The sequence below is a fragment of the Cherax quadricarinatus genome, chromosome 47 (genome assembly GCF_038502225.1).
Source record: "Cherax quadricarinatus isolate ZL_2023a chromosome 47, ASM3850222v1, whole genome shotgun sequence".
Lineage (NCBI taxonomy): Eukaryota > Metazoa > Arthropoda > Malacostraca > Decapoda > Parastacidae > Cherax > Cherax quadricarinatus.
The window spans coordinates 3816424-3842956 of NC_091338.1; the positions used below are offsets into that span (position 1 = coordinate 3816424).

Genomic DNA, 26533 nt, shown 5'->3' on the forward strand with positions numbered 1-26533 from the left:
ATGATTCAGTTATATCCCTGTCGACCATGGATTTGCTTGATACAACTTTCTCAGCCTTTTGAAAATCAGTTGGATGGTTAAAATCTCTCACATGAATTAACAGAGCATTAGAATCTTGTCCAGTTCTAATGCTATATTTATGTTGTTTTTAATCTTAGTTCAAGACTTTTACCAGTTTGACCATAATTAACTTTTTCTAATGCTCTATTTATTCATGTGAGAGATTTTAACCATCCAATTGATTTTCAAAAGGCTGAGAAAGTTGTATCAAGCAAATCCATGCTCGACAGGAATATAATTTAATCATGTTTCATAAAAAGCAGTTTTGAAAATAATGTGAATATTTCCTTTGGTTTGTATAAATTGGACTCACGAAAGCACTTGGAATTTCACTACTCTTTCACAGTGGTTGTTTTGCATATTCTGATATCACCTGTTTACTGTGATCTTATTGCACTATATAAATTAGTTCCATACTAAGAGTTAAACAGTACCTAAGGAATAAAGCTGCATGAGGAATTCTGGTTCAGTGTTTTCATATTAATAATATATTAATAATTAATAATTCATTAATAATAATAATAATGCATTTGCATTAGATGCAGGATGAATATAGCTTTGGATTTTTATAAATTGCTTCTTGGAAATAGGAAATATGGTGCTGTAATTGTTATTTATCAAGATTTTATAAGCTTCTCTTATTGGTTATCAACTAAAAAGAATGAAAATTAACATCTTATTTTTTACATAACCTTAATTATTATAGGACCCAAAGGATGTTGTGCAAGCATATGAAGACATGCTCGAGTTCCTCACCAGCTGTGATTGGGCAGTAGTGGAGGCGGAGCTTCAGGCGAGAGGCGTTAAGGCACTGACGTTTTATGATGTCGTTCTGGATTTCATCTTAATGGATGCTTTTGAGGACCTGGAGAATCCACCTTCTTCTGTAACTGCTGTAGTACAAAACAGATGGCTCTCGAATGGATTCAAAGAATCTGTAAGTTCTTATAAGTTATAGTATAATTTTTGTTTCATATGGTACATGGATATGTTTTTATGAAGTGCACTATTATTTGCAGTAGTTTCAACAATGGAGCCCCTTTCTTAAAAAGCTGTGTTTTAAGTGAAATTGTGTTAACCAGGCTGAAAAGCATATAGGAGAAGTAGGGGTTACATCCTTGAGGCCTCAAAAAAAAAAAAGTAATCAAAATCAGGAAAAATAGTATTTTATCAATGCATTGGCCTTTATTGTAGTGAGGTGAACATTTATAAAATACATTAAATGTAGCTTAGAATATTATATAGAACTATTTTTTCTTACCTTAAATTCTTTTTGGTGATACTGTACTTATTGATCTTGAAATGTATGGACAGGATTTCTGTTGCCTTACTAGGCCGAGATGGGTGGCTGTGGATCTTGTGTTGATAAACAGAATGAGTAAGGCATGCATTACACTTCACTACTTCCAACCATACATAAATTAACAAGAGACTTGGCAGACATTACAAAATACTTCCAATAAAATAGAGGGGTCCACAAGTAAATTAAAAGAGAGCTCATTTAGTGGCAGAGAACCTCGACTCTTCACTGCCTTCCTTTGTACATAAAAATAATTACTGTACTAACAAACCTCTGGCTGTCTTCAGAAGAAAACTTTACAAGTTTCTTAAATAAGTTCCTGATCAGCCATGCTGGGGTTTATACATTGGGCTGTGTGCAGTCAGTAGTAGGAGTCTGGTTGATCAGGTCTTGAGCTACTGGGAGGCCTGGTCTAGAACTGAGCCACTGGGGGTGTTAACCCCCCTGAAGCATTCTTCAGGTATCCTTAAGTCAGATATTTGCACTTATTGTCTTTGCCACCTACAGCATCACTAGTATTCCTCTTGGGTACCAGGGTTAATATCCAGAGATGAGATGGGGTGATGAAGATACAAAATTTATTAAATATCTCATATCTGAGTGAGGTATGGAACACACACACACAGCAACTGGCAGTGGAAATGGTTGTTGACACAAACAGTGGCTTTGCCCATATAATAACTGGTGGATAGAGAGGTGTGTTCAGATAACATTTGGCATTCAGACTGGACTAACACTTAATTTTTCCAAAATTGGTCATTGTCTCATTCAGTTCAGACTTGGGTACACTGTATTAATTGCCTTTTATTAAAAATGCTTTATCCGGATGTATACCAGTCAAGACTACTCTTCTCAAATTAGAGGTGTGAGTGTATTGTTTCACTCACCAACACCTGCTTCTGTAAGTATTGTAACAAACTAAATATAAGCCTTCAAAGCCTCCAAGGTACATTACACTGTAATTTGCCACTATATTTTCTCATATAACCCCTTCTCCTGTATATATTATTAATTGTAAAAGGAGAAACTTTCGTTCTTCCTTTTGGACCACCCCACCACGATGGGATACAGCCGGTGTGTTGAAAGAAAGAAAGATTTTTTCATATACAGTATCTTAATTGCCAGGAGTAAGCGACTAGTAACCTCTTTTCCTGTATAAATTACTAAATGTAAAAAAAAAAAGAAATACTTTTGTTTCTTCTTATTTGAGTCACCCTGCCTCAGTGGGAGACAGCTGGCATGTTGGAAAAAAAAAAAAATTCTTTACGTTATGGTACACTTTACAGTTTATTTTCAATAACTTATGTCTCAATGGCTTTGAAAATAATTTGCACAAGCAGGTTATGTCTAGCTTTATGTTATGGACTTTTCATCTCAAACTCAGCTACAATCATCTCTACAGATTATTTCCTGAAGCTTCAATATTTGTTGCCTCAGTAGTCTCCAGTAAACTGTATACTGTATATAACTGAAGAATGGGGTAAAATAAAGCCTAAGCAAGGCTTCATTGAATGTTTCCCTCAAAGGTGAACATCTTTTAACAGCATTTTGCTCAAATATTTTTGGATGGTGTCTCTTATAAGAGTAGTCCTTGTTGCTGGTGAAAGGCTTTTGATCTAAGGAATTGGAGCTGCTGTCCCTTGTCTTGGATCAACCCTAATTGCCTGTCATAAAATCTGTGGGTTTAGCTCTTCTTTCTAAAATAGTAGTAGTAAGAATAATAATAATAATTAATAAAAAACAGTGTTAGGATGAAGTGTAAGCTTATTGAACTGTTTCACTCAAATTCAGCAGTCTCACTTTACCAGTTGTCTTAATTTTGCCTCAACAATTTTTCTTTTAATTTTACAAAATTTCTTATTTTGTACCTTTAAATGGTTGTTGATGAGGCATCATTCACTTCTTTGATATTTTTTTTTATTGGAACTGTCTCTCTTCTTTTATCAGGGCTCCTTCATACTGTATTAACCTGGTGATGTGAAAAGTTTAACAGTAGAATTCTATATATAAAATAATTAATTGATGTCTGTTGGCCAGTATGCTGAGTAGGAAATAAAATGACTGTAATTAGTATTTTATAACATGTAAACCACACAATATCCTAAAACATGTAAACCTCGCATTGTAATCTTTATAGAGAATAAACTTGATTTGATTTGATTTGATTTGAAGATAACTGTAGTGCTGTAGTCAACTCCAGATATTATTATTATTATTATTACTACAGTATTCCTACTATTTGTAGCAGTATTGGTAGAATGCTTTAAGGCAACTCCAATTACTTTAATGTTTATTAAGAAACATTTGCAGGCTGTTTGTTTCACTGTTTTAGGCACTATCTACTGCTGTATGGAGTGTACTAAGAGCCAAGCGACGCATGCTGAAGTACCAAGATGGCTTCATTTCGCATTTTTACGATGTTTCCGAACACCTCTCTCCAGTTCTTGCCTGGGGATTTATGGGACCAGACGAAAATGTCAAGGAACTCTGCTTATTTTTTAAGGTAATTTATAAGGTTTAGTATTGTTATAATGGGGATTTAGAGAGTAAGTTATCATGTTTAATAATTCCTGGACATTGGAGAAGTAAATTTACCGTCTCAATAACCCCTCCTCAGCCCTCTGGATAATAGTTTTGGTAATCCCACACCTCCTTTTAATCTCCAAACTATGGATTCTCTGCATTATATTCACACCACACATTGCCCTCAGACATGACATCTCCACTGCCTCCAGCCTTCTCCTTGTTGCAACATTGACAACCCATGCCTCACACCCATACAAGAACCTTGGTATAACTATACTCTCATACATTCCCCTCTTTGCTTTCATGGATAAAGTTCTTTGTCTCCACAGACTCCTCAGTGCACCACTCACCTTTTTTCTCTCGTCAATTCTATGCTTCACCTCATCTTTCATAGACCCATCTGCTCACACGTCCACTCCCAAATATCTGAACACATTCACCTCCTCCATACTCTCTTCCTCCAACCTGATATCCAATCTTCCATTACCTAATTTTTTTTGTTATCCTCATCACCTTACTCTTTCCAATATTCACTTTCTACTTCCTTCTTTTACATACCCTACCAAACTCATCAACCAACCTCTGCAACTTCTCTTCAGAATCTCCCAAAAGCACTGTCATCAGCAAAGAGCAACTGTGATAACTCCCATTTGTGTTAGATTCTTTATCTTTTAACCCCACACTTCTTGCCAACACCCGAGCATTCACTTCTCTTACTGCTCCATCTATAAATGTATTGAACAACCATGGTGACATCACACATGCCTGTCTAAGGCCTAGTTTTACTGAAAAATAATCCCCTTCTCTCCTACATACTCTAACCTGAGCCTCACTATCCTCATAAAAACTTTTCACTGCTTTCAATTCAATAACCTACCTCCTATTAAATTCATTTGCAACATCTGCCACATTGCCCCCCCTGTCCACCCTGTCATATGCCTTTTCCAAATCCATAAATGCCACCAAAACCTCTTTACCCTTATCTAAATACTGTTCACCTGTGTGTTTCACTGCAAACACTTGGTCTACACACCCCCTACCTTTCCTAAAGCCTCCTTGTTCATCTGCTATCCTGCTCTCTGTCTTACTCATAATTCTATCAATAATAACTCTACCAAACACTTTACCAGGTATACTCAACAGACTTCTTTCTTTCTTTCAACACACCGGCCGTATCCCACCAAGGTGAGATGGCCCAAAAGGAAAAACAAAAGTTTCTCCTTTTACATTTAGCAATAGATACAGGAGAAGGGGTTACTAGCCCCTTGCTCCTGGCATTTTAGTAGCCTCTTATGACACGTATGGCTTACGGAGGAAGAATTCTGTTCCACTTCCCCATGGAGATAAGAGGAAATAAACAAGAACAAGAACTAGTAAGAAAAGAGAAGAAAACCCAGAGGGGTGTGTATATATATGCTTGTACATGCATGTGTAGTATGACCTAAGTGTAAGTAGAAGTAGCAAGACGTACTCGAAATCTTGCATGTTTACGAGACAGAAAAAAGACACAGCAATCCTACCATCATGTAAAACAGTTACAGGCTTTCATTTTACACTCACTAAACAGACTTATTCCCCTATAATTTTTACACTCTCTTTCGTCCCCTTTGCCTTTATACAAAGGAACTATGCATGCTTTCTGCCAGTCCTTAGGTACCTTACCCTCTTCCATACATTTATTAAATAAAAGCACTAACCACTCCAGAACTATATCCCCACCTGCTTTTAACATTTCTATTTTCATCCCATCAATACCAGCTGCTTTACCCCCTTTCATTCTACTCATTGCTTCACGCACTTTCCCCACACTCACAACTGGTTCTTCCTCACTCCTATAAGATGTTATTCCTCCTTGCCCTATACATGAAATCACAGCTTCCCTATCTTCATCAACATTTAACAGTTCTTCAATATATTCCCTCCATCTTCCCGATACCTCTAACTCTTCATTTACTAACTCTCCTCTCCTATTTTTAACTAACACATCCATTCTTTCCCTAGGCTTTCTTAACTTATTAATCTCACTCCAGAACTTTTTCTTATTTTCAACAAAATTTGTTGATAACATCTCACCCACTCTCTCATTTGCTCTCATTTTATATTGCTTCACCACTCTTTTTCTCTCCATATACTCCTTTCACCTTGCATCACTTCTACTTTGTAAAAACCTCTCATGTGCTAGCATCACTCTTCTTCCCTCCCACACCCACTTTCCTGTAACCACAAACTTCAGCTGAACACCCTAACACTATATTCTTAAATTTATCCCATACATCTGCCCCATTGCCTGTATTCTCACTAGCCCATCTGTCCTCCAACAGTTGTTTATATCTTACTCTAACTACCTCCTCCTTTAGTTTGTAAACCTTCACTTCTCTCTTACTTGCTGGTTCTGTTTTCCTTGTATCCCATCTACCTTTTACTCTCACTGTAGCTACAACTAAAAAGTGATCTGATATATCTGTGGCTCCTCTATAAACATGTATATCCTGAAGTCTGCCCAACAGTCTTTTATCTTCCAATATGTAGTCCAGCAAACTACTGTCATTTTACCCTACATCACATCTTGTATATTTATTTATCCTCTTTTTCTTAAAATATGTATTACCTATAACCAAACCTCTTTTGATACAAAGTTCAATCAAAAGCTTCACATTATCATTTACACCTGGCACCCCAAACTTACCTACCACACCCTCTCTAAATGCTTCTCCTGCTTTAGCATTTAGGTCCCCTACCACAATTACTCTTTCACTTGGCTCAAGAGTTCCTCCCAAAATATCTCTCTCCCCTCTACACTCCTCTCTTCTCCAGGTGCATACACACTTATTATGACCCAGTTTTTACATCTGACCCTTATTTTAATCCACATAATCCTTGAATTTATACATTTATATTCCCTCTTCTCTCTCCATAACTGATCCTTTAACATTATTGCTACCCCTTCCTTAGCTCTAACTTTCTCAGATACTCCTGACTTAATCCCATTTATTTCTCCCCACTGAAGCTCCCCTACCCCCTTCAGCTTTGTTTCACTTAGGGCTAGGACATCCAGCTTCCTTTCATTCATAACCTTTGCAATCACTTCTTTCTTATCATCTGCAATACTTCCACGCACATTCAAACATCCCAATTTTATAAAGTTCTTCTTTTTAGTAATTTGTACAAAAGGGGTTACTAGCCCATTGCTCCCAGCATCTAGTTGCCTCCTACGACATGCATAGCTTACAGAGGAAGAATTCTGTTCCACTTCCCCCTGGAGATAAGCAGAAATAAACAAGAACAAGAACTTCGAAGAAAATAGAAGAAAACCCAGAAGGGGTAGTATATATAAAATTCAAGAGAAATATGTGAATTCTTATGTATTGATTGCATGTACACCTGTATTAATATACTGTATGTATGCTTAGAGGGTGTATAAATCTGTAGTGGAGGGGAGAAGGGGTAGGGGTCATCCTAGGAAAGGATGGAGGGAGAGAGTAAAAGAGGTTTTGTGTGCAAGTGGCTTGGGCATACAGCAGGCATATGTGAGGGCGTTAGTTAGGAGTGAGTGGAGACGAATGGTTTTGGGACTTGACAAGCTGTTGGAGTGTGAGCAAGGCAGTATTTTGTGAAGGGATTCAGAGAAACCAATTAGCTGGACTTGAGTCCTGGAGGTGGGAAATACAATATCTACACTTTAAAGAATGGGTTTGGGATGTTTGCTGTTTGGAGTGACATCTGAACTGTTGTATCTGCATGCCTCTGCAAAGACAGTGATAGGTGTGAATGATGGTGAAAGTGTTTTCTTTTTATTTGGTCACTCTGCTTTGGTGGGAAATGGCCAGCATGTTAAAGAAAAAATAAAAATTAAAGCCTTCTTACTTAGTACAGTATTTTCCTTGTTGCTTTGTTGAGATCTTCAGTATTATAAAGCAAGTTTAGCATTACAGGTTGGCCATCGCTAATCCGGCAATCAGTAATCCGGCACTAATTTCGGCCAACATAATTTCAAATTTCCAGGGTTGCCACACCAACATGCTGCTACTATTTGGTGGCACTACTTGCTGCATAAGTCACTCCAATTTGTTTTTCTCCATTGATTGTTATAACCTGCTCACTTTTAACCCTAGCCATGGTTCCAACAAATAAAAGAAATGGTTCTCATTGTGTAAAGCACATCGTACATTGTCCATAAAAGATAAGGTGGCTCTGAAGCCACTGTTGGTCACCATGAACTCAGCTCACTCAGATAAGCTGTGACTGGTAAATTTGGGCCTACATATGAGACAATAGGTCTGTGTGATAAATGTGTACTATATAAAAAATATCCTGCAGCATGCAGTGCATAATGAGAATAAACTGTGACCATGTTTATTTTGTAAAACAGTGACTTTGCAGTGTATTTTTCTATGATTTTTATGGTACAATGGAAGATATATTACAGAAATAAATATGATTTTGATTGGTTTCACAAAAGACAGTACGTGAAATTAAGCTCAAACTAACGGAAATGTGAGATTTTTGCTGATGTTCAAGAGTAAATAAATGAAGTCACTGTCCAATACGTGTCCAACTAGCCAGTCTAATATGCAGTCACGAATTTATATAATTATTACAATAATGCAGTAGTCTGTATAACAGTAAATCTTCTATATTTTGTGTGAATAAAAATTAAAAATGGAATGCAAGTGTAATATAAGAGGGGGCCTGGAGACATGACTGATGAACACAGAAAATGTTATTTTAATGCCAGGAATGTCTGCGTTGTTTATTATGGACCCTGTTTTGCAGTTGGTATTATTTGAAATTTGTGTGAAATTGACCAAATTACCAATTTCTGACTACTTTATTGGGTAGTTGAAATAGGTAAATGGGCAGTTTCTTGTACTCATTCGACAGAATAGAAGAAATACTAGCGAAATAGCTATGAGTTTGGTAGACTGGAACAGTGGAATGGGCCAAAAATAGAGCGTAAAGTGGGTGAAATTGCCAATGCGTAAATATTGCCGCTGAGTTAAGTGTATTCTAACCTAACCTCTCTGTAATCTAGCAAAGTCACTAATCCAGCACCCTACAGGTCCTGATGATGCCGGATTAGTGATGGTCAACCTGTATAAAGCAGGTTTAGTATTATAAAGTGGGTTTAGTATTAAAATGCAGGTTTAGTATTATTAGTATTATTATTATTCATGGTAATTACTTGAATAATAATAATAAAGCATACTTGTATAATACCTGCTGAAAGGGTTCGGTGAGTTTTTCCAGGCAATATTTTTACAGATATAATAGTACAGTCTTGACCCTGACACCTTTTGTAGGCTAACTGTTCCTTAGGTTTATTACTCTCTGGGAGAAAAAAAAAACATCTTATTATACATATGATTAAGCACTGTATGAAAACTGCCAGAAAAGCCAAGCACAGGAAATCACAGGCAAAATGCTTGAATTAATAAAACAATGCCCAGAATAATGTTGCTGGTGTTGTCACCAGGATCTGTTTTAGAACTAACTGTTTATGTTCTATATCATTGACAGAAACATTTCAAACCCTGTCATTATATTTGTGGATGATTATCAGTGAATTACATAGAGGCAGTTCCAGGAATCATGGCCCCTGCAACTCAGTCCCAGACTAGTCCTCTAGGTTGATAGCCTGATCAATCTAGATGTTGGTGCTGGCTGCACATAATCCTGTGTAGGCACCACAGCCCAGTTGAGCAGGAGCTGGCTTGAAAAAGTTATCAAGTTCCCTCTTGAAGACAGATAGGGGTCTGTTGGTAATTCCCTTTATGTTTGAAGTGAGGCTGTTGAAAAATCTTTATTCCTTTACTTTAAGTTCTCGCTTAGTATAAATATTTCAACCCTGCTTTTCATTGAAGATTACTGTATTTTGCACCAACTGCCAAGCCTCTTGCTTTTAGCAGGGAGTGATTTTGGTGTGCACATTTGGGACTAGAATTTTCCAGGTGTAAATTATTAAATATCTTGCCTACCTTCTAAAAAGAACAATATGAGGGACTTCAGACATTCTCCATAACATACATGAGTCATACAAGTTCTTTGTACATACATTCTCCAGATCTACAATTTTGCCTAATTTAAAAGGGATTGGTAGTGTACAGCAGTTTTTTGGTCTAGAGAGAACAAATGACTTAGAATCTCATCATTGGCTTTGCATCTCTTGTTTTGAAGATTTTAGTTATGCAGCTTGTTTTTTCCTTTTCAGTTGATAGTAACACTGTTGTGATCCTTGAATGTAAGATTTGATATTATCACTCCTATGTCTTAAACATTATTAATTTTATTCTCCACTGAGTGGTTTGACTTTGTTTTATACTGCACTTCATTCCAGTTTTTATTTCTTCAATTTTTCCATAGCAGAGTAACTGAAATTTGTTTTCATTGAACATCATTTTTTCTTTTTGTGGCCTACTGGAAGACCTGGTTTCTATCAGCTTGGAGATTTGCTAGGTTATCAATGGATGTCACTCATATATATATATTAATGTTTCTTCTGCAACTGATTCAGTGCTGTGATTTGTCTGTCAAATACAGGAATGAAGAAGATAACTGAGAGGAGTACTATTCTTTGAGTAACAAAACTTTTCACTGTAGCAGGCCTTATTTTACTTTGCTGACTTTTATTCTATGGGTTCAGTTTATTAAAAAGTTAAATTTCGGTACCCCATCTGCTCTTATTTTCCAGTTAATTCTTTTACATGCATTTTGTCTACTGTTACCCCATGTGTGTATATTACATCTGCTTTTCATTTGCCTTTCAAGTGCATCTAGTAGATGCAAGAAGCATGGGCAATCTGCTCTAAATCTATATTACCCTGGGTTGTGCAATTGTTTTGAATCTGTGTGTTTAACAACCTTGTTTCTTAATAATCTTTCAAATATTTTGATAATGTGGATGTCAGTGCTATTGTACTGTAACTATATAGCATTCATGGATGTAATTGTTATACTGTACTCTTCCTATACTATAACAATATTTCAGTTATTGGATGCAGTGATCACAAGCAGGTATGAATTTTTCTGTGAACTTGAACTTAACTGATCATTTCCTTTTCAGATTGGAGGGAGAGGGTATGGAGGAGGTGAATGTATTCAGATATTTAGGAGTGGATGTGTCAGTAGATGGGTCTATGAAAGATGAGGTGAATCATAGAATTGATGAGGGGGGAAAAAGGTGAGTGGTGCACTTAGGAGTCTGTGGAGACAAAGAACTTTGTCCATAGAAGCAAATAGGGAAATGTATGAGAGTATAGTTATACCAATGCTTTTATATGGCTGTGAAGCATGGGTGGTGAATGTTGCAACAAGGAGAAGGCTGGAGGCAGTGGAAATGTCATGCCTGAGAGCAATGTGTGGTGTGAACATAATGCAGAGAATTCGTAGTTTGGAAATTAGGAGGAGGTGCAGGATTATTAAAACTACGGTGGACCCCCGGTTTACGATATTATTTCATTCCAGAAGTATGTTCAGGTGCCATTACTGAACGAATTTGTTCCCATAAGGAATATTGTGAATTAGATTAGTCCATTTCAGACCCAAACATGCACGTACAAACACACTTGCATAAATACACTTACATAATTGGTCGCATTGGGAACTGATCGTAAAGCGGGGGTCCACTGTATTATCCAGAGGGCTGAGAAGGGGTTGTTGAGGTGATTCTGACATGTAGAGAGGCTGGAACAAAATAGAATGAATTCAAAAGTGTATAAATCTGTAGTGGAGGGAAGGCGGGGTAGGGGACAACCTAGGAAAGGTTGGAAGGAGGGGGTAAAGGAGGTTTTATGTGCGAAAGGCTTGGGCTTCCAGCAAGCATATGTGGGTGTGTTAGATAGGAGTGAATGGAGACAAATGGCTTTTAGGACTTGACGTGCTGTTGGAGTGTGAGCAAGGTAACATTTATGAAGGGATTCAGGGAAACCGGCAAGCCGGAGTTGATTCCTGGAAATGAGAAGTACAGTGCCTGCATTCTGAAGGAGGGGGTGTTAATGTTGTAGTTTTATAACTGTAGTGTAAGTGTGCCTCTGGCAAGACAGTGAGTAAGTGAATGATGATGAAAGTTTTTCTTTTTAGGGCCTCCCTGCCTTGGTGGGAGACAGCTGATGTGTTAATTAAAAAAAAGAACAGTTACTTATCAGAGGTAAATCTTGCATTCTTGTCTTTCGGTTTGTGTTGCAAATAAAATATCATACAATGGGAGTAAGTGATGATGTTGCTGGTTTTCATGACCCTATGTAATCTGGCATTTTTTGTCAAGGCCAAATCTGTCATACATACTTACTCTCCACTTACCTTTTTCATTGCAATGTATAATGGTACAACACTGTATGTTACTACATCATTGATGAAGATCAGAATTTCCATGCTGTTTGGAGTGAAATCTGAATTGTCATATTTGTGCACCACTGACAAGACAGTGATAATGTGAATGATGGTAAAGGTGTTTCTTTTCTGGGTCACATACCTCAGTTGGATATGGCCAGTGTGTTAAAAAAAAAATCATCTTTCATGTAGATTCATGCTTGTACCTTTGTTGTATTACATTTATAAAAAGTGCCAGACTCATAAGGCTTGGTTTTGTAGCCCCTGTCACTTGATTGGTGGGTGATAGCGTCACTGGTGGTTAAATTTACCTGCCACCTCATTGGTGGGTGGTAATGTCACTGGTGGTTGAATTTACCTGCTAGCACATGGTCATGCTTTCATGTCTTACTAATTACAATCATACCTGGATTTTCAGTATATGCATTGCACATAGAGAATCAAGGTTATAAGGCTCTTATAGTTTCTTAGTATCATTGATATTTGTTTCCTATTTTTTTTCCAGGACAATATAGGAATATTTAAAAGAGGATAAGGAATATATGGATTAGCATTGCACTAAATATCTTTGTGAGACCTAGGTATAGTAGGATGGTAGACAGCAACTGCCCAGGGAGGTACTACCATCCTGCCAAGTGAGTGTAAAATGAAAGCCTGTACTTGTTTTACATGATGGTAAGATTGCTGGTGTCTTTTTTCTGTATTATAAACATTCAAGATTTCGGGTACGTCTTACTACTTCTACTTACACTTAGGTCACACTACCCATGCACATACAAGCGTATATATATATACACACACCCCTCTGGGTTTTCTTTTATTTTCTTACTAATTCTTTTTCTTGTTTATTTCCTCTTATCTCCATGGGGAAGTGGAACAGACTTCTTCCTCCATAATCCATGCGTGTCGTAAGAGGCGGCTAAAATGCTGGGAGCACAGGGTTAGTAACCCCTTCCCCTGTATACATTATTAAAGTTAAAAAGACAAACTTTTGTTTTTCTTTTAGGGCCACCCTGCCTCAGTGGGATGCAGCTGGTTTGTTGAAAGAAGATGATGATCTTTGTGAGACACATTGTTTACATTTAGAGTAATAGTGTCAGGTTAATGGTGTCATTGGTAAGAGTATCATAAAGAATAAAAATTACAATAGCACAGTTGGAACAATTCATATCCCAGTATTCCTACCTAGCTTCCTTCCCTCTTCTTCCTTATTTCCAAATTTATAATGATCTATTATGGACAGAAGCGTCATCCAGTTTTCACTTAGAGTTAGTGGCTTAATTGTAAAGAAAGCAATACATCATCCAGCTCTGTTTCAGTCATAACCTTCCCTAGACAATGGCAAGATTATTTCCACAAGGTCATCTATCCAGGCCTGTGGCCTGGTGGCAAAAGCTCTCGCTTTACACGGCGAGGGTCTGGGTTAGATTCCCAGCAAGGGTAGAAACATTGGGCATGTTTCCTTACACCAGTTGTCCATGTTCACCTATCAGTACCTGGGTGTTAGTTAACTGGTGTGGGTCTCATCCTGAGACAAAACTGACCTAATTTGCCCAGTATGCTGTGCATAACAAGGGACTTTGTATATAGTAGCATGTCATTGATGTCAGCTACATCAATGACATACTACTTGTAGAAAATAAAGATCTTTCTTCTTTCAACATACCAGCCGAATCCCACCGAGGTGGGGTGACATAAAAGGAAAAATGAAAGTTTCTCCTTTCAAATTTAGTAATATATACAGGAGAAGGGGTTACTAGCCCCTTGCTCCCGGCATTTCAGTCGCCTCTTACGACACGCATGGCTTACGGAGGAAGAATTCTGTTCCACTTCCCCATGGAGATAAGAGGAAATAAACAAGAACAAGAACTAGAAAGAAAATAGAAGAAAACCCAGAGGGGTGTGTGTATATATATGCTTGTACATGTATGCGTAGTGTGACCTAAGTGTAAGTAGAAGTAGCAAGACATACCTGAAATCTTGCATGTTTATGAGACAGACAAAAGACACCAGCAATCCTACCATCATGTAAAACAATTACAGGCTTTCGTTTTACACTCACTCGGCAGGACGGTAGTACCTCCCTGGGCGATTGCTGTCCACCAACCTACTACCTATAAAATAAAGATATTATTATTATTATTTGTGCTTAACCTGACTTACCAAGCAATATGCATATAATCCAAATTGTTTATAAATTTTCTTCTTTTCAGATTTTATGTATGATGCAAAAACTAAACGGCTAATACATTTTGTCTCAGGAACAGATTGTTGGGTTGCTCCAGGATATATTCAGCTTCACCAGTGTGCGTTACACAACTGTAGAGGAGTTGGCAGTTGATATTATGACTTTAACAACACAACGTTTTGATATTATTTGCAAAAGATTAGCTTCATAAAGATTATGTCTTAGGATATCAAAATTTAATTTTCAAAGAATTATTAGTGTTTGTGCATTTATATCTATAATCGTGAATATAAATGGCATACTGTAGTCAGAAATGTAGGTGTAACTTATTTTTAATTCTTCAGTGTTGTCTTATTTTTATTGTAATAATAATGATAATATGATGATGATGATGTTTTTTCACATATTTGTACATTTTTATTTTTAAATATTTATACAGGTGTCCCTTGCTTTGTTGTAGGTGAATTCCAGGCCCATGAAGATAAAAAGATACAGATTAAGAATTTATTTCTTTGCAAGGTTACAATGTGTATATACAGTTTTGATTTGTTAAGTAGTACGAAGAAAGCCACTATCATTCCGGGGCACTTCAGGCAGACTTATCCTAGTACATAATAACTACTTGAGTCTAGACAAAATAAGAGTGGTTAACTTTTTAATAAATCTACTAATGTGAGGTAGTTAAGGTAGAGGTTTATAAGAATAATAATCTTGAAGTTACACAATAAAAACAGTATTACAATTAATGGTTCAAACAGTAATATTACATGGATTGGAATAATAATCTTGAAGTTGCACATAAAAATAACATTACAATTAATGGTTCAAACAGTAATATTTCATGGATTTGCAGACATTTTAATAGACTTGAGGTCATATAATATTTGAGAGTTGCTTCAAACTGGTTAGAAGTTGTTTGGTTGGTTTGGTTAGTATTGAGAGATGAGATGATTTTTATGTTGCCAGGGATCCTTTACTGGTTCAGGTAGTGAATTCCAGATCTTTGGGCCCTTTATGTGCATTGCATTTTTGCATAGTGTGAGACTGACATGAGGGATATCAAAGAGTGCCTTGTGCCTTGTATTGTGGCTGTGCGTTTTGTTGTAGCTATCAAGGAGAAGTTTAAGTGGAGGGTTTATATTGGACTTTAATGTTCTGTATATATAGTAAGCACAATAATATGAGTGTATGTCTCGTATATTTACATGTAGTAGTTTCAGGCTTTTGTAAAGTGGTGGGGTGTACCATCTGGCACAGGAGCTGCTAATCATCTGCACAGCAGCTTTTTCTTGGGTTATTAAAGGTTTAAGGTGGTTGGCTGTGGTTGATCCCCAGGCACAAATACCATAGGTGAGGTAGGGATATATTAAAGAGTGGTATAGAGTAAAGAGTGTTGTTTGTGGTACATAGTATCGTATCTTGGAAAGGATACCTACTGATTTGGAAATTTTCTTGGATATATGCTGGATCTTTCTTTCTTTCTTTCAACACACCGGCCGTATCCCACCGAGGCGGGGTGGCCCAAAAGGAAAAACGAAAGTTTCTCCTTTTACATTTAGTAATATATACAGGAGAAGAGGTTACTAGCCCCTTGCTCCCGGCATTTTAGTTGCCTCTTACAACACGCATGGCTTACGGAGGAAGAATTCTGTTCCACTTCCCCATGGAGATAAGAGGAAATAAACAAGAATAAGAACTAGAAAGAAAATAGAAGAAAACCCAGAGGGGTGTGTATATATGTGCTTGTACATGTATGTGTAGTGTGACCTAAGTGTAAGTAGAAGTAGCAAGACGTACCTGAAATCTTGCATGTCCATGAGACAGAAAAAAGGACACCAGCAATCCTACCATCATGTAAAACAATTACAGGCTTTCGTTTTACACTCACTTGGCAGGACGGTAGTACCTCCCTGGGCGGTTGCTGTCTACCAACCTACTACCTATAATATATGCTGGATGTGGGAATAAAATTTAAGATTACAGTCAAGGAGAAGACTTAGAAATTTATCCTCAGTGTGTCTTATAGTAGGGGAACTATTTATCAATATGTTAAGTTGGATATTTAAGGCTCTGTTTCCAAATAGCATGAAGTATGTTTAGTCTATGTTGAGAGTGAGTTTGTTGGTCAATATCCAAATATTTATTTTTAGCAGCTCGTTGTTTACAGTGTCTCGAAGTATAGCTGGGTTTGAGTGAGAGTTGACATAAGTAGTGTTGTCTGCAAATAGAACTGGTTTAAGGAGTTGAGATGCATTGGGGAGATCATTGATGTAGATGAGAAAGAGGAGTGGGCAGTAGCAAGCAGTTGTTCATAGTGTTTGTGAAATCAGCTACTGGAGGGCCTGTTGCTTGTATGAGGTTTATGTTGAAGTCTCCTGTAAGTATCAGGTGGTGTTTATTCAACTCTGAGTCAGTTATCATGTTTCTAACGTTACCACTAAAAGTGGTATTTGTGTGTGGTAATCTGTAGACTGCTCCAACTGTTATAGGTTTTTTTTTTTTTTAGGCACCTGTACTTACCTCAGTCAGCCTATAAATGCATAATGAGAATCCAATATGTTTTGGACACTAACAGCTGTATAGCCCTTGTGGCTTAGCACTTCTTTTTGATTATAATAATAATTTGGACACAACAGCTGTTACATATGGCAAGTAAATATCACACAAATATTTATCAGTAGAAATTAGACATTAGCAGCATAAGCGACATAAGCAAATTTGATGATGATGCCAAAATATGACGTCCAGTTCATTCTAATGAGGACATTAGAGCACTCCAGGATGATTTGAATAGAATGGTACAGTGGTTGAAGTGGCAAATTTAGTTTAATATAGACAAATTCAAAGTTCCAAATGTTGGACAGGAAAATAATCATGCCACATATTTTTTTTCTTTTTCAACAAGTTGGCCATCTCCCACCGAGGCAGGGTGACCCAAAAAGAAAGAAAATCCCCAAAAAGAAAATACTTTCATCATCATTCAACACTTTAATCTCACTCATACATAATAACTGCTTTTGCAGAGGCACCCAGATACAACAGTTTAGAAGCATACACAAAGATAAAAATCTCTCAAATATAACATATTCCTCCAAACTGCCAATATCCCAAACCCCTCCTTTAAAGTGCAGGCATTGTACTTCCCATTTCCAGTACTCAAGTCTGGCTATATAAAAATATCTGGTTTCCCTGAATCCCTTCACTAAATATTACCCTTCTCACACTCCAACAGCTCATCAGGTCCCAAAAACCATTCGTCTACATTCACTCCTATCTAACACGCTCATGCATGCTTGCTGGAAGTCCAAGCCCCTCGCCCACAAAACCTCCTTTACTCCCTCCCTCCAACCTTTCCGAGGACGACCCTTACCCTGCCTTCTTTCCCATACAGATTTATAAGCTCTCCATGTCATTTTACTTGTAAACTAATTAATGTAAATCTTAATATTACTGATTGCGAAAAGAATTTAGGAGTTCTGGTTAGCAGTAATCTGAAACCAAGACAACAGTGCATAAGTGTTTGCAATGAAGCTAACAGAATCCTTGGCTTCATATCAAGAAGTATAAATAATAGAAGTCCTCAGGTTGTTGTTCAACTCTATATATATAGAAACAATGTATCATGCCAAGATAAATCGATTCCCGTTACTAAATTTGCCATTTGTACTAATATTAAATGATTTGACTACCTAACTATTTTAAACCTAATTATGTACTTGCCTAATTGTGGTTGCAGGGGTCGAGACTCTGCTCCTGGCCCCACCTCTTCACTGAGTGCTACTAGGTCCTCTGCTGTATAGTCCTTGTGGCTTAGCGCTTCTTTTTGATTATAATAATAATACTAGGTCCTCTCTCTCCCTGCTCCATGAGCTTTATCATGCCTCATCTTAAAGCTATGTATGGTTTCTGCCTCCACTACCTCACTTGCTAGGCTATTCCACTTCCTGACTACTCTTTGACTGAAGAAATACTACTTCCTAACATCTGACTCATCTGGGTCTTCAGCTTCCAATTGTGACCCCTTGTTTCTATGTCCCCTCTCTGGAACATCCTGTCTCTGTCTACCTTGTCTATTCCACGCAGTATTTTGTATGTCGTTATCATGTCTCCCCTAACCCTCCTGTCCTTCAGTGTCATCAGGCCAATTTCCCTTAACCTTTCTTCATAGGACATTCCCCTTAGCTCTGGAACTAACCTTATCGCAAACCTTTGCACTTTCTCTAATTTCTTGACGTGCTTGATCAAGTGTGGGTTCCAAACAGGTGCTGTATGTACCTAACTGAGAATGTTCCTAATTAAGTACCTAATAATACGTTCAAATGTACTGCTCAAGTATGACCTATATCAAAATGGTGTAAGAATTAGTATCAGTCTGCCCAAAGTGCCTAGGCACGATAGTGGTCATCTTTGTAATTTAAATCTTAGAACATGCAAACCACACATTGTAAGCTTTACAAAGAAATAAATATTTGTTTTTGTATGTCTTTGGTTAGGCCTCATTTAGATTATGCTGCACAGTTCTGGTCACCATATTACAGAATGGATATAAATGCACTGGAAAACATACAAAGGAGTATGACAAAGTTGATCCAATGTATCAGAAATCTTCCCTATTAGGATAGACTGAGGGCCCTGAATCTGCACTCTCTAGAAAGGCATAGAATTAGGGGGGATATGATTCTTCTTTTTTCTTTTAACACACCGGCTGTATCCCACCGAGGTGGGGTGGCCCAAAAGGAAAAATGAAAGTTTCTCCTTTTACATTTAGTAATATACAGTGGACCCCCGGTTAACGATTTTAATCCGTGCAAGAGGGGTAATTGTTATGCGAAATAATCGTTATGTGAATGAATTTTCCCCATAAGAAATAATGGAAATAAAATTAATCCGTGCAAGACACCCAAAAGTATGAAAAAAAAATTTTTTTACCACATGAAATATTAATTTTAATACACACAAACTGAAAAAGGCATGCACACTTACATGACACTTACTTTTATTGAAGATCTGGTGATGATTGATGGGATGGGAGGAGGGGAGAGCATTATCTTCTTACTGTTTAGAAGGGGAATCCCCTTCCATTACGACTTGAGGTAGCAAGTCCTTTTCCGGGGTTACTTCCCTTCTTCTTTTAATGCCACTAGGACCAGCTTGAGAGTCACTGGACCTCTGTCGCACAACAAATCTGTCCATAGAGCTCTGTACCTCCCGTTCCTTTACGATTTGTCTAAAATGGGCCACAACATTGTCATTGAAATAGTCACCAGCACGGCTTGCAACAGCTGTGTCAGGGTGATTTTCATCCATAAAGGTTTGCAGTTCAACCCACTGTGCACACATTTCCTTAATCTTTGAAGTAGGCACAATGGATTCCACAACTGGCATAGGCTTCTCAGGGTTAGCCCCAAACCCTTCAAAATCTTTCTTAATTTCCATACTAATTCTCACCCTTTTTACCACAGGGTTGGCACTAGAAGCTTTCTTGGGGCCCATGGTCACTTGTTTTCCAGAAACAGCACCGAAAACACTGTAATAATACGAAATATTCCGAGTGTATGCTTGGATGTTACCGCGGAGGCTGGCTGGTAAACAATGGGACGGGCGGCACATGTGAGGCTGGCTGAGGGCACATTGGACGCGTCTCGGACGAAAATCGGTGAGCGGGTTTTTAATCGGTATGCGCGGCAAAAATTTTGCGATAAAAGTAAGCGGTATGCGGAAAAATCGCTATGTGATGCCATCGTTATGCGGGGGTCCACTGTATACAGGAGAAGGGGTTACTAGCCCCTTGCTCCTGGCATTTTAGTCTCCTCTTACAACATGCATGGCTTACGGAGGAAGAATTCTGATCCACTTCCCCATGAAGATAACGGGAAATACACGAGAACAAGAACTAGTAAGAAAATAGAAGAAAACCCAGAAGGGTGTGTGTGTGTGTATATATATATATATGCTTGTACATGTATGTGTAGTGTGACCTAAGTGTAAGAAGAAGTAGCAAGACGTACCTGAAATCTTGCATGTTTATGAGACAGAAAAAAGACACCAGCGGGGGATATGATTAAGGTGTATAAATGGAAACCTGGAATAAATAAAGGGGATGTAAATAGCATGCTAAAAACATCTAGCCTAGACAGGACTCACAGCAATGGCTTTAAATTGGAAAAGTTCAGATTAAGGAAGGATATAGGAAAGCACTGGTTTGGTAATAGAGTTGTGGATGAGTGGAACAAACTCCAGAGTATCATCATAGAAGCTAAGACATTGTGTAGTTTTAAAAAAAAATAGGTTAAATAAATACATAAGTGGGTGTAGGTGGGTGTGAGTTGGACCTGACTAGCTTGTGCTACTAGGTCAGATGCCGTGCTCCTTCCTTAAGTATGTGTGACCTGACCTGACTGGGTTAGGATGTTGGCTTGGGCCAGTGGGAAAATTGGGTCTGCCTCACATGGGCCAGTAGGCCTGTTGCAGTGTTCCTTCTTTCTTATGTTCTTCTAACAGCAAATTTTTATAAAGCGAGCCTGCATGAAGCAAGGAATACCTGTATGTACAGATTACATGTGCATTACATAATGAAGTAAGATTGTATTATATTGTACATTATTTTATTCAAATGCAGAATATTACGTACCCATTGACTACTCCTCAAGAGGATAAACTCTGATGAGATCAAACTTCCAAGTCTGCTGTGTCACCAGGGGATTTAAATAATTTTTCTGTAGCTAGTTGGGGGATTCATTGAAAAACCTAATGAAACTTAGTTTGCACTTGTTTAGATAGATCTTATGCAGTATTTTGAAATGATTGAATTTAGACCAAGTGTCTGTCTAGCAAAAGACCATATGAATATTCCAGACTAGACAATTCACTTTTGTGCTATTGAACCACAATGCTTTATACCAGTCGTGATCAGGGAAGTAATAAGGTCATCATGTGTACAAAAATATACCAAATACAGTACTGTAATTGGTATGTGTCTCAGGATCTTTTTCTCCATTGACAACACATTTTATTAGTGTTTATTGCTTAGAGCCCATAATTCACTAGTTGTTATGAACTTATTGCTTATTAAGAGTAATTTGATCATGTGAATGAATGGAGTGAATGATGATTTTATTTTAATAACAATGAACTCTGGTTTTTGAATACTTTTTTGTCATAAGGATATTTAAAAAATTGACATTTTTGTTTTTTATTCTTCAGCAATTATGTTAGTATAGATAGCAGTTTATATACCATTAAATGTTCATGGAGCTTACATGCCATGCCGATATAGACACAATTGCATTGGAAGTGTGATTTTTTCCAATCTAACTTGCATTTTGATCCTCAGAATTTTGCAGTCATATTTAAACCCAAGTAAATTTTATTACCAAAAGTTGATGTCATTGGTTACCAGTTTGTCTTTACATCTCTGTTATAAATGTTTCTGTTATTTTACTTGCATACTGCACAACAATTTTTTGTCTAATAATTCCAAGAGTGTGCAATTTTAAATGTATTTATAGTTGAAAAATGCTACACAATGATAACTTAAGGTGAGTAAGTCTATGGTGTGTTCAGACTTTCTAGTCTCATTATTATATGAATAGGGAAGTGCTAAACTTGCAGGGGTCATCAACTGCTTGGGGAATAGGAAGTACTGAGGTTTGATGTGAGGAAGGAGATAATAGTTCTGTTTCTTTGAATCAAGATCCCTTTACCAACAACTAGACACTCCATTGAAGGGTTTTCTTACTTCAGTTATCAGGTATTTTTGTTATTCATTTCATGCTCTGAAGTGTAGAGGCCATTAAATAATGCAAATAATAATGATAACTTTAGTAGGTAGTAGGATGGTAGACAGCAACCAACCTTGGAGGTACTACCGTCCTGCCAAGTGTAAAATGAAAGCCTGTACTTGTTTTACATGATGGTAGGATTGCTGGTGTCTTTTTCCTGTCTCATAAACATGCAAGATTTCAGGTATATCTTGCTACTTCTACTTACACTTAGGTCACACTACACTTGCATGTACAAGCATATATATACACACACACCCCCCGGGTTTTCTTTTATTTTTTTACTAGTTCTTGTTCTTGTTTATTTCTTCTTATTTCCATGGGGAAATGGAGCAGAATTCTTCCTCCGTAAGCCATGAGTGTCGTAAGAGGCGACTAAAATGCCGGGAGCAAGGGGCTAGTAACCCCTTCTCCTGTATACATTACTAGAATTAAAAAGAGAAACTTTTGTTTTTCTTTTTGGGCCACCCTGCCTCAGTGGGATTTAGCCAGTTTGTTGAAAGAAGAAGAATGATAGCTTTATGCACCTGGGGAGTAGAAATGTGTTAAGGAGGGAGAGATTTTTGTGAGGTGACTGTTTAGGTAGTTTTGAAGCAAGTGAGAAAATAATTGTTATTGGAGAAACTTGCTATGGTTTAGTGGATTATGTGTAGCCTGCAGTAACAGCCTGATTGATCAGGTCCTGATCCATCACAAGGCCTGATCATAGACCGGGCACTGGGGAATTGACCCCCAGAACACCCTCCAGATATAGTAGGTAAGTTTTAAGAGCCAGGGGTAAATGATAACACTTGCCAGCAAAATTTAGCCTATTATCCAGTTCAGAAACCAATTTAGTTGTTTCAAGGTAATTTTGATACACTGATCACAAATCTGAGCTTGTTTTAGGCTCTATCATGTAAGATTCTTGTGAAATGTCATCATTAATATTTTGGCTATTTAATGCTGAGAGATCACATAATATATGTTACCTAACAGCCATAGATATTATATTATGCATAGATGTTAAGTGTGGTGCATACAGTGGCAGAAACTAATCCTTCTTAATGTAAATTCATATGTGCCTATTTGCATAACAATAATTAACTTCCATACAGTCTTACAAACATATATATCACTATTTACATGATTTTTCACTTGTGTTTAGTATTGCTCTCCCACACCAATGCCCAGCAGTAGCTAACCATTACATTTATTTTCAAGTTTTTTGATATCTCTTCTTGGTGGCTATATCGTGGTGAAATCGCTCAGTGTGGGGTTGTAGCTGACTGAAACTGTATGCGTTGGAGAAAAACTAATTTCAAGTTTGGATTCAGCATCCCAAAATTAGAGATGTGTTTAACTGTGAACTAAAACTATTGTAATGGAGGCCTCTAATTTAATTACTATATAAATAAAGGTTTGGTAATAGGTATTTTAAGAAGAAGAAGTTAAATAAGTCTTCTTCTTTTCTTTCAACACACCGGCCGTATCCCACCGAGGCAGGGTGGCCCAAAAGGAAAAACAAAAGTTTCTCCTTTTACATTTAGTAATATATACAGGAGAAGAGGTTACTAGCCCCTTGCTCCCGGCATTTTAGTTGCCTCTTATGACACGCATGGCCTACGGAGGAAGAATTCTGTTCCACTTCCCCATGGAGATAAGAGGAAATAAACAAGAATAAGAAATAGAAAGAAAATAGTAGAAAACCCAGAGGGGTGTGTATATGTTTGCTTGTATATGTATGTGTAGTGTGATCTAAGTGTAAGTAGAAGTAGCAAGACGTACCTGAAATCTTGCATGATCATGAGACAGAAAAAAGGATACCAGCAATCCTACCATCATGTAAAACAATTACAGGCTTTCGTTTTACACTCACTTGGCAGGATGGTAGTACCTCCCTGGGCGGTTGCTGTCTACCAACCTACTACCTAGGGTTAAATAAGTATATGAGATATAATATAGGGCATAATGACAGCTGTTTATTAGACTTCGTAGAAGTAGATGATAGGTAGACTTTGGGTTGTGCCTGTTTTTAGAGGAGCGACAAATACTGTATATCAGAATGTTATTTACTGGTAGCTACAGTGAGACTAAGTAGAAGATAAAGTACAAGGAAAAATGTCATCAGTGAGTAAGAATGAGGTGTAAGTTAATAAATTAGAAGGGAGATAGGGTAGGATATGAGCAGCTATCAGGAAGAAGGTGGACTAGACAGAGTACAGATAATGAGGAGTGTTGAAGAGATATAGGGTAGATTTAAGAATAAAATGTTAGTGTGCAGTAGAAGTTTGTGAGTATAGGAGGTTGAGTGACTACAAAAAAGGAAGCATTTGGTGGAATGATAAGGTAAAGAGGGTGGAAAAGGAGAAAAAGTTAGCACATGAGAGGTTTATTTGCAATTTAGTCAGATGACACTGCAGGAAAAAGCAGGGAAAGAAGGAAGTGGTGGGAGTATTGGTAATGGTGGTAGTAGTAGTAGTGGTGGTGCTGGTTGTAGAATTAATAGCAATGGTAGCAGTAATGAAGTAGTAGTGTTGGTAGTAGTGATAGAACAGTAGAGTGTAGGAATTGTGAAAAGCAGCAGTAGCAGTACATCATGTAAGAGAGAGAAAAAAAAAAACTAATCACCAGCCCACTGCTACTGGCTCTTTAGTATACCCCTAGTTAGCAGGGCACCAGTTATGTGGTCTGGCTTGATTTAGCTAGTACTGTAGTGCATACCATGTCTCAAGGTTCATAGGCTTGAGCTTCCTCTGGCCTGAGAAAAAATGTATGCATAGCATTTCCCACCGAGGCAGGGGGGACCCCCCCCCCCCAAAAAAAAAAAAATCATTCAACACTTTCACCATCACTCATACATAATCACAGTCTTTGCAGAGGCACTCAGATATGACAGTTTAGATGTCCCTCCAAACTGCCAGTATCCCAAATCCCTCCTTTAAAGTGCAGGAATTTCCAGGACTCTAAGTCCAGCCAACTGGTTTCCCTGAATCCCTTCACACTCCAACAGCTTGTCAGGTTCCAAAAACTGTTCGTCTCCATTCACCCCTATCTAACATGCTATAGGTTCATTTATAATTATAATTACAGTGTTTATAGTTATTTTATTATATAATTTTAACTTGTAATTATCTTTTCAATTATTATTATACAATTACCATTTTAATTATATTCTTGGAAAGCAGAAAACTTATGTGGGTAAACAATTTTTTGTGTCAATCTTTTTAAATACAGCCTCTCCTCACTTAATGATGGAGTTCCATTCCTAAGACCATGTTGTTAAACGAATTCGTCGCTAAGTGAGGAGCATACTATAATGGTAGTGGGTTTGTGTCAACCATCTTTGATGTTTTAATGTCACCTTTCTACCATTTGTAACATTTCTGGTATATTTTTAAATGTTTATACAGTAGTGTACTGTATATTGAAATAAACAGAATAGATAAAATCAGCTCTAATATACATTATTTAGGAATAAATACTGGTCAGAGAGCCTGTCGTAAGTCCGAGGCATTGGTAAACGAGTACGTTGCTAAGTGAGGAGAGGCTGTATTTTAACTTGCTCTAATTTTGTTACTGACTTTAAATTATCAGTGGAGTAATACTTTTTGATAGAACGGTAGTAGAGCTATATGACCCTTTCAGGTTTAGCGCTAAACGTGATTATAATAATAATAATGGAATGGTATGCAATCATCTGTATTGTTAACTAAAGGCCTAAATGCAGGCAAAACAAGGTATCTTCATTATTTACCAGTTCCTAATATTTTTCTTGGTACTAGTAATGGCCCTTTTAAGCTCTGTCTTTATTCATTAATAATGCACTGTATGTTCCACACAGATTTAGCACTTTCTTGCTAATGTAATGAACTCTTCTGTTCTGAATATAATTGTTAAACTTTTGTCATTCAGTAATATAAATGAGTAATGTTGTATATTTGTTCTCGGTTCATCTTTAGTCATGATTTCTAAGCCAGGAAAATAAAACTCATTTTGAAATTTTGCTTAGGTAAAAATGTGGATTGCTGCACTACTTTGTAGGTTTAGCGATTCTTTTTTATTATAATAATGTAATACTTCGTAGGAAGTGGTTTGTTAATGAAAAAGCATTCTATTTAGGCAACTCCTAAGAAAGCCACCTTGATACCAGCAAGTGGCTCTTGCTGGTATCAAGGTTGCTTCTCATTCCCCCATGTGTTGTACGACCCCTGCTGTGTTGCATGATCCTTATGGGTTCAGTGCTTAAATTTATTATATTATTGTATGATCCCTACAGGTTTAGTGCTTCTCCAGTTATGATAACGTTAAGGTTTTGTACAGCACAAGCCCGTTTATTGTATATACTGTATCTAGGTGGTAAGTTGGATACAT

At 37.4% G+C, this 26533-nt stretch overlaps 1 protein-coding gene across 2 annotated transcripts in view; it reads left to right on the top strand.

The window, feature by feature from the left end:
• The window catches only part of Miga (mitoguardin), a 491059-nt gene extending 464566 nt beyond the window's left edge, over nt 1–26493 (top strand). Inside the window, exons 9-12 of one of the 2 annotated variants that reach the window (XR_008408174.2) lie at nt 767–997; nt 3693–3863; nt 14473–18183; nt 18245–26493. Coding sequence is in view for 1 of the 2 variants with exons in the window: in XM_053787815.2 (XP_053643790.1) it covers nt 767–997; nt 3693–3863; nt 14473–14610 (540 nt within the window). In the remaining variant the exon portion in view is untranslated. Of the gene's footprint in view, nt 1–766; nt 998–3692; nt 3864–14472 lie in introns of both variants that reach the window. The other variant, XM_053787815.2, reaches the window with a different exon arrangement.
• Nucleotides 26494–26533: the final 40 nt, after the last annotated feature.